Raw genomic sequence first — 9,295 nt, 5'->3', positions numbered from 1 at the left:
CTTGACTTATGATAGGTCTTTATTGAACGAGCACCCACGTACCTCGTATATCGGTGGTATCACCTGTTTCGATATCGTGGAGGTCTATTTGCCTGAGAGGACAGTGAGGCAGCTCGGTTTTGCACAGGAGATTCCCCCGGCTCCGCTGAGACCTACCCAAGCTCTGCGACCAGCACAGGGCTCCTACTCAGTTACATTCGCTTCTTCCTGTATGTTTACGGAGATGTGGAGTAGGTTCCCTTACTGTGCCCGCGTAGTGGAGCAGGCACAGCGTCGCGCATCGGTTCCATCAGAGGCTGCCCCGGATTACGTGGACTGGTTTAGAGTGTCTTCCCACTGTTTTCTCATCCCAAGTGAAGGACCTGCTGCTGCGTTTGGTGCTGCTGATAACAGAGTCGAATATGTTAGTGTCCCTAACTCTGTGGCGGCAATAGCTCTAAATCCACAATTACCGTCACCTATAACATCAATCCAATCAAACAGATATGGCGGAAGAATAAATGGAATGTGATCTGGCCACGGAAAAAGTGAAAAATCACGACCTGCTGCACCATCTGAAAAAATAACAATATATCATTACGCCAATATTGATATAAAACATATAAGATTAAATGAAAAGAAATAAGAGTACCTGATAAGTTGAAACTGAAGTTAATTCCAACTGACGATTGATGCGACCGGCTGGTTGATCTACCACTGGATCTCCCGCGTGATGATGATCTTGATCCGCGACCCCTTGAGGACGATCTACTGTACTCAAACGCACTTTTGTTTCTCCTCAAGGTTCTGCTTGTCATTGGTCTTCCTTTCCTCGGTGGACTTGCTTCGGGCTCAGGTATGTCGTCACCATCGGGGTGCAGCTCATGTTCAAGTACCTGAGAGACGCGTCGTAGTACTGAGGGGTCGGATTTTAAAACTTCATCCACCAACAATTGAGAGTACTCTTTATCATCGGCGTTTGCGTGCCGTACTTCTTCGTTGGCGTCTTCTTCTGCATCTAAATACTTTAACGTTTTCCAAAACGGATGTATATCGTCCAAGTACAAAGCACCATTAGACCTGATAGACAAGTAACAGTAACACGCGGATGGTAATCCGTGGGTTTTTTGAATGACACAACCGCATTTTTCTAAAAGACAACTGCCCAGGGCTAGCATCCGGTTGTGCTCCATCATCAATAGTTCCAAGGCAAATATAGAAACATGACGATACAACGGTCGTAGAAAATTTAGTCGCGACGTCCTTGAAATGGAATTCTTAGATTCCTCAAGAGCTTGTCTTATTTTTGATTGTTGATTCGTAATTTGTGCGTGCGCCCTTTTAAACAGCGTATCGAATGAGCTATTACCGCTACCCAAGTAGTACTTGAAGGAAGAGTGTTGACTTTCAACTCTACTGGTAGTCTGGTTACCCAAGTGCAAACAATCATTCGTCCACGCACGCACAAATTTCTCTTTGTGAGGAATCCATGTTCCTGCCAAATATTGCACGACTCTCCGGTTCCTAGTCGACCAAGTGGACACAATCCCTTCCCATCTGTTTTCAAAATCGGCGATCGTCATACTGTTAACCAAGGGGTTCCATTTTGTTTGCCTGAATAACTGGCCCTGTTGATTTTTCTTGCCGCCACACAATTTATCGACCATGTTCTCCACGTCATTGCCAATATGCCATACGCATAATAGATGTCGTACATCTGCATTAAACATAAATTTTAAATTAATTCAGAAATATATAATACATAGATCGACGATAATTAATAATTAAAACATGTTTACCTGGAAAGACAGCATGAATAGCTGCAGACAAACCCTTATCCCGATCCGTTACGATTACATCCGGCGTCTGCACTGTCCCGTAAATATCCCTCAACCTCTCCAACACCCAAGAATAAGACACAGCCGCCTCATCTCGCATCAAACATAATGCAACCAAGAAATTATGATTCGTTGGCGTCATTCCAATGATTTCGCAAAGGGGCCACTTTTGCTTATTCGTTTTGTACGTTGTGTCTATCAACACAACATGGGGCCACGAACGTAGCATCTGGATAGAAGTTGGATTCGCAATCAATAATCTAGTCAACTGATCCTCACTATCCAAGTCCCTCCAAACTACATAATTATGCTCCGTGGCCATATACAGACAGTGTTGAAGAGGAGTCCTACCATCCATCTCTTCTCTCCTCATTGACTGTCTCTCATTGTAAATTTGATTCATACTAGCATAAAAACGAGGAAAATTTCTTCTAATTGAAGACATTATAAATGCTGGTTGCATGCCAGTTGCACTTAGATCTCGTATGTGCTGCCTGATATCCACAGTCATCCTATTTATTCTTATTTGACCATCTATGTACATGATGAACGGGTGGTTATGTATTCCTTTTTCACCAGGAAACACTCTAACCGTCCAAGGTCTTTCCTTTGGGTTACGACTAGTTCCAAAAATCATAAATTTACACCCACAACCCCTACTTTTGGAACCTGGTCGGAGAGCATTGTCTAAGTTATGCAAATCAACACTTCTTTTATCGTAACGGTGACATCTTAAGTACAGACTCACTCTAGAACGCCCTTCTTTTTTTTTATATGAAGCACGTGTAAATTGAAATCCAATTGTTAGTGCTATCTCATTAGCCCAAGTATGTAAATCATCTACAGAATCAAATTCTCTATCGGTAACAAATCTATCAGAATAATCTATATTATCTCCTAAATTTTCAAAGTCCTGCAAATAATAATTATAATAACATTATCATAATATATCAAAATAATAATAACTTAAAAAATAATTATTTCTACAAAATAATTATAATAAAATACCATTATTATAGCACAACAATAGATTAAAATAAAATAATTTAATTAAACAAAATAAATTTTATAATTCGAAGTTAAAAAAAAAAAATAAATAGAAGTCGCACAAAACGTGCGACGCACAGTCGCACGTTTTGTGCGACTTCTATTTATTTTTTTTTTTATTCAAATACAAAAAAAAAAAAATTATGAAGCACACAAGCCAGTCGCACAAAACATGCGACTCCCAGTCGCACGTTTTGTGCGACTACGTTCCTATTTTTTTTTTTTTTTTTGCAAAAATCGAACCGATTAATTACTTACCGGATCGTTATCATGCACGTCTTGGTATGCCATTGATGTTCGATCTAGAGTTCTAGCTTGTTTAACTTTACGTATTGTTTTTAGAGAGTTTTTAGAGAGAAGGTATTGTGTTTGAATTCGAATATACTACCATAAAGCCTCTGAAAATTCAATATATATATAATTCCGATAATAATGTTATTAAGCGATAACAATGTTATTAAGTGCCATTTACATTTCTTAAACATTTTTTAACTTAAGTGGCATTTTTGTAATTTTTTTTAATGTAGGGGTAATATGGTAATTTTATTAGAAGGGGGTGTCGATAAAATGAAAAAGGTGGCGACAAATAATAATTCCCAAAAAGATTACTCTACAAAATTGTTTCCAAGAAAAGATAATAAGATGAATTACTAATAGTAACTGAGTATATATACATTGCCTTATATAAAACTTTGACTCTATTAATTTTTATACTATTGCATCTCCCTAAAACAATAAGGGTCGAATATGAGGTCAAAATAAGGGCCCAACCCATTAAACACCCTACCACCAAGAAACAAAAAAATTCAATTGCTAGATGGAATATTAAACAAAAAAAGAATAAGAAATAATAATAGGATTTCCTAATAAATATATCATCCTATCAGGCATGAACTATGATGATACATTTACTATATTTTTACCTAGGGGTGTTCAAAATCGGATACCGGGTCGACCCGGATCCGAAAATCCGGATACTCGATTTTTCAGCTACCTAAAATGCAATCTGATTCCGACCCGGATTAAATCGAGTATCCGAATTTCAGATACCTGGTTTAATCCGGGTCGAATCCGGATACCAGGTTTTAATAGAATGTTTTTAAAATTTTTTGTTTTTGTCTTTTTTTTTGTTTACCCTGCATTTTTTTTATGTCTATCTTTACTTTAGAATATTTTTTTTATATTAAATATAAATACTAACTTTCTAAAATTCAAATACTATTTTTATTTTTGAATATTTTTAATCTTGTAAGTGTGTAAATATCTACATCATTTACATGTTTAAATCTTGTAAAATTCTACCTTAAGAAAATTAAAGATTAACATTATTGCTCATTGGTTTAAGTAAGAACAATCATAAAAAAAATTGTGCTGGAGAATAATGATGTTAAGATTCAACCCAAGATTAACTTAAGAGATACCATCATCATTTTATTTGAGAAGAAAGTTGAAAAAAAAAATCTAAAATCGGATACCTAATACCCGGTTTCATAAAATATGTGACCCGGATCCGGATTCGATATCCGATTTTAAAATCGGGTACCCGATTATAATTATCTGGTTTGTGAAAATCGGGTTCATTATTCGGTTTTGAAAACTGGATACTAGATAATCGGGATCAGATATTTCAGATCGGGGTTTTATGCACACCCCTATATTAACCTACGGCCAATTCCAACGAGAAAGAACAATGATGTTTGCGGAGAGACTAAGAGGGTATTTGGAAAAATGACTTATTAAGTAATTTTAGCTTATTTTGATACAAATTTGAGTGGTTAAATCAGCCAATATTAATGTTTGGTAAACTAGGTGTTTTAAAACAAATTATTGATATGAATAAGTTGTTTTTGAACAAGTTGCATATAACAGCAGGTTCAAAATCAGCTGGTCAAACCAGTGAATAAAATCAGCTGGTCAAATCAGCCACTGTTATAAAATATTAGTTATTTGCCAAATACTCCAAAAGTGATATTTGCAGATGCACAGAAAAGAGAAAACCTGAATTTATAAATGTTAAAGAAAGACGACTAAAACAAACTTTGATTATAGTTATAGTACTAGCTTTCAAAAAGATAGGGTTAGTGTAAATTTCTAATAGGATAATTATAACAAGGTCCACAGACTTTAATTCCAAAATACTTGATTGTTTTCCGTGACAAAAAAATATTACTCAACCTTATTATTAACACTCTTTAACTCCAATAAATAATATTTTCTTTTCAAAATTTTGAAATGTTACAGGTCTTCTTTATTCTCATCCTCTTCAAATGCGGAAATAAATAATTATCTAAAACATCATTTTGAAATTGCACCATATTGTTTTAATATTTTAGAATTGTGGAAAGAAAAATTTATAAAACTCGCACTATTATCAAGAATTGCAAATAATACCCTTGGAATTCCGACTTGTAATATTGCATTAAAGTCTGTTTTTAGATCAAGTAGAAGATTGCTCGATGAAAAGAGATATTGTCTTGCTCGATATACTATATAAGTATGTGTTTGCAAAAAAGATTGAGATCAAGCTGATGTTCGAATACATGGACTTGAAAACGACGATGATCTAGGTAGTGATGAGCCATGGATAATAAGTAGAAGATGATGGCGAAGATAAAGATTAAGATTGCGCAAATCGGAAAACAACAACCATAAATAAAAGATATGATAAGAATTACGTAGACTTTGATTTCTTTGAGATACGTAGTGTAGACTGGGTTAGAGATGGGAACGACAACAACAGGGGGGGTGAATTGTTGTTTTAATTGTTTAAGTATTATAGCCCTGTTTTTGCGGAATTATATAAAAGAAATAAAACTTAAACTTAGAGCGAAATAATGAAAGAGACAACACAATTTTACGTGGAAACCTTCTAGGCCTAAATAGAAGGAAAAACTCTCTACTATGTTTTAGGTAATTCGTTACAATTACATAAAACAACTTGCTTCACTCGAAGCTTCTCTTAGTAGGCCAACTTCTCCTTTCACTTGCTTCACTCAAAGCAACTCTCTTAGTTTTACTCAAAGCTATTCTCTTCTCTAGCTTCACTAGAAGCTTTCTAATTCTCCCCTAGACTCACCCAAGTCTAGTTACAACAAATCACTCAAAAACCCTTTTATAAGGATAAATTATCTAAGGATAAAATCAAAGAGTTGCACAAGAAAATATAAGTTAATTGGCAATTTTTGAACAAAATATTTCTTGTTAATTTTCCTAAAAATAACGTATGATTTTAATGGCTCATACAAATGCTTTTTCGAGGAACAATCAAGTCCTTTATTTATAGATTTTAATTTAGCTAAAAATATAAAGCAACTACCCATTATTCCCTTATCCCTAATAAAATGGATCTTGAAACACAAGGTCAAACACACAGTTATTTCCTTGTATCTCTTCAATAAATAAGGGATAAATAAGTGGAAGCTTGGTCCAAAAGCTACGGTTCCCTATTTCTAATAATAGGTAGGTTGGTTACACGGTTCCCTTTTACTAATAATAGTTACGTTTCCCTTTGCTAATATTAGCTACGGTTCCCTTTACTAATTTTAGCTAAGGATCCCTTTACTAACATCAGCTACAGTTCCCTTCACTAATTTTAGGCACGATTCCCTTTTACTAATATTAGCCAAATTAGTTACTCACTAAATATAGGTCCAAAATAAAAGCCTTTTAAAAAGGATTTAGAAATTCACACGTTAGGTGGTTATAAAATATTTTGCCAATTAACTTAACAATTAAATAATGCAACAAATTAATTTTAACTAAGACATCAACTAAAAAATCAGAAAATATAATAATCAGAATTTCCAACTGACGTATCTTCTCTAAACTTCAGTCTGGGAACACTGCACTGTTTCCAATTTTCAGTAGCGTTAGATCATCAAACTTGGGAACAGTAGACCTCCTGTCTACATTTGACATCCTAAGTGATATACCTTTTCTAACTTCTTTTGGATTCTTTTGACGAGTACATGTTCATAGACCAAGACATAGGTAATATCAAAGATCTTAATCACGACCGGATATCGACCTGCAAACAATCTCTAAAAATTACATTTGTTTATATAGTGTAGTCATCAACAACACCTAAGAGAGCCAACAAATTCCCCCTTTTTGATGATGACAAACTTATAAACAAACTTAAACAAAAATAGAGTAAAGCCAATATCATAGAGCATGCCAGAGATTAAAGCTACTCTACATAGCTTAGAAAATCAACTCGTTACAATATAATTTACCAAGCTTATATTAAAAACAGATTACTCTAACATTTAGAATTATTTAAAATATCATATGCATAATCAGATCATTGGAAGTAGTTTATTGCTTAAGGCTTTAAATAAATCTAAAATAACATAACATAGCTTACAAAGATACTTAATCTAAGCATAATCAGAACATTATCGTATTAATACTGAGTACCAGAGCATAAGTAATCAAAGCATAAGTAATGATAACACTGAGTACTAGAGTAGATATTCAAAACATGTATTATTCATTCAAATAGGGCTCAGCATGTCCAGAATATTAGAATAATATCAGAGCGAGCATTTCATTTTTCAAGTAACAACTATAATAATCAAAGTTTCAATTAATTACCCAATTGAATAATCAGAGCTAATTTAGAATAGCTTAATCAAAGCTTGACTAATTAGTATATCAAATCTCAGAGCATAGCGTAACTAGTTCAGAACATATTCATCATAGCATATAACTAATTCAAAACATATTCATCAGAGCTCAAAACATATCATCAAATCATATAACAAATTCAGAACATCATCAGAGCATATAGCATACATGAGCATACTCACTATCCTTAGGTAAAACAAATAAGAGTATTGAACTGAGTCATAAATCAAGCATACTTTTAAGTTTGTGCCAAATATTCCCTCTTTTGACATCATTGAAAAAGAAATAGGATAATCAAACCACAACACTAATCATGTAGATATAGTCAAAGAGAGAAACAAGAGGCAGTAATTGAAAGCAAATACCAAGAAATGCAGTCAAGATATGCAGAGTTTAAAAAAACACAGACCTGTTTAGCATAAAGGATAGCAGTATGTTCAACAAAATAAAATTACTTAGTTTGTACCCCAGCTGGTACATAAAAATATAAGAGAAATATTGTTTGAAAGTTGGATAAAAATATAAGAGAAATATTGTAGTAGAAGGAGGGATCAGGGTGCAGTCTCTTCTTCATCAACATACTCGGTCTGTACCTCTACAGTATCAAACTTTGCACCAAGACGGGCTTCCATCTGGGTAAGTTGATCAGTAATTGATGCCAGTGAAACATGAATTTCATCTTAAAAAGCAAAGAATTGAGACTACAGATCGTTTAGCTTCAAGAAGACAGAGTCTAGTAGAGTTGTAGGAACAGAAGAAGTATTAGCAAAGCCTAGGCCGGGTGAAGTGTGTGTGGTAACTGGTGGTGGTGTAAATGGTATAGGTGATGGTGATGGTGGTGGTGATGGAATTTGATGAGATGGTGATGTGGCTGGCTTTGGTGAGGGAGGTGCATCAGAGGTAGGTTCAAGAGTGGTGTATGAGGGAGAGTCATCATCCAAATTCACAACCGGACGTTTTCCCTTAGAAGCTAGCCTTCGACTTTTCCTTGGTGTTGCATGCTTCTTCTGAACCAGCAATTGAACCTCCTCATCACTATCATCATTATCATCCTCCACATCCTCACCTTGTTCCTCAGCTTCCCCCTTACTCGTTGCTTCTTCCCCCTGTTCCCTTGGAGAACAAGCTTCTGCCCTTTCAGTAGTGGCAGAGGGAACAGGCTCCTGATCCTTTTTCTCCAGTTCCTCCTCTTCTTTTTCTGCCCGTCCCTCCTCATTTTTCTGTGCCTCCTTTTCCTTGTCAGAATCAACAACATCAACCTGCTCATTTGCATCCTCAAGAATCCCGTTGTCATTTAATTTTAAATGCAAATTATTCAGACATTTTGCACCTATTTTATTGTTGGAACTCATGGGAAAATGCAGACCATCGAGGGGAACACCAAATTTCTTAAATATCCACGTTAAAAATCCTCCACACCCAACAAAAAATTTCTTCTCAATACATTCACTCAATTGTGAAATCATCAAAGAAGGAAAACTAATTTTTATGTGATTAGCCAAACAGTAAATCAAAGTAGCGTTGCGTAGATTTACCTCACTACGCTTAGAGTTGTGTGGCAAGATAAATCGACGGGCTATGGTGTAAAGAAGTTTGTGAAGTGGAGATAGTATGTTGTGACTAATTTTACCCTTCTTTTCATTAATCCCCAAGAACTTCAAAACAGTCTTCTCATTTATGCCAAAAAATACAATTTTAGACCCAACATGATAAGAAAAAAACCTACAGCTGGCACTCCTAAACATTTGCCCAACATTAAACTGTTAAATTCTATTTTAAAATCCTAAACAACACTCGAACAT

The 9,295-nt window shown here is 35.1% G+C and overlaps 1 protein-coding gene across 1 annotated transcript; it reads right to left on the bottom strand.

The window, feature by feature from the left end:
- Positions 1-306: 306 nt before the first annotated feature.
- LOC130803676 (PKS-NRPS hybrid synthetase cheA-like) lies at positions 307-3,216 on the bottom strand. The gene is made up of 6 exons (XM_057667878.1): positions 3,123-3,216; positions 2,465-2,730; positions 1,779-2,329; positions 1,203-1,696; positions 632-1,004; positions 307-554 (listed from the first exon to the last, which is right to left on the bottom strand). Exons 1-6 carry the CDS (start codon positions 3,153-3,155, stop codon positions 307-309), a joined length of 1,965 nt encoding a protein of 654 aa, XP_057523861.1. The 5' UTR covers positions 3,156-3,216.
- Positions 3,217-9,295: the final 6,079 nt, after the last annotated feature.

The sequence above is a fragment of the Amaranthus tricolor genome, chromosome 17, assembly GCF_026212465.1.
Source record: "Amaranthus tricolor cultivar Red isolate AtriRed21 chromosome 17, ASM2621246v1, whole genome shotgun sequence".
NCBI lineage: Eukaryota > Viridiplantae > Streptophyta > Magnoliopsida > Caryophyllales > Amaranthaceae > Amaranthus > Amaranthus tricolor.
The sequence above is the reverse complement of the archived record's forward strand: the minus strand, read 5'-3'. Positions and strand labels throughout refer to the sequence as shown.

Bases quoted from the DNA above. Each gene is read 5' to 3' on its own strand.
- LOC130803676 (XM_057667878.1), bottom strand. From the start codon at position 3,155: ATGGCATACCAAGACGTGCATGATAACGATCCG. The intron at 1,005-1,202 runs GTTTCTATATTT...AAAACGTTAAAG, and splicing joins TACGACCGTTGTATCGTCAT to TATTTAGATGCAGAAGAAGA. The intron at 555-631 runs GTACTCTTATTT...TTATTTTTTCAG, and splicing joins CTTCAGTTTCAACTTATCAG to ATGGTGCAGCAGGTCGTGAT.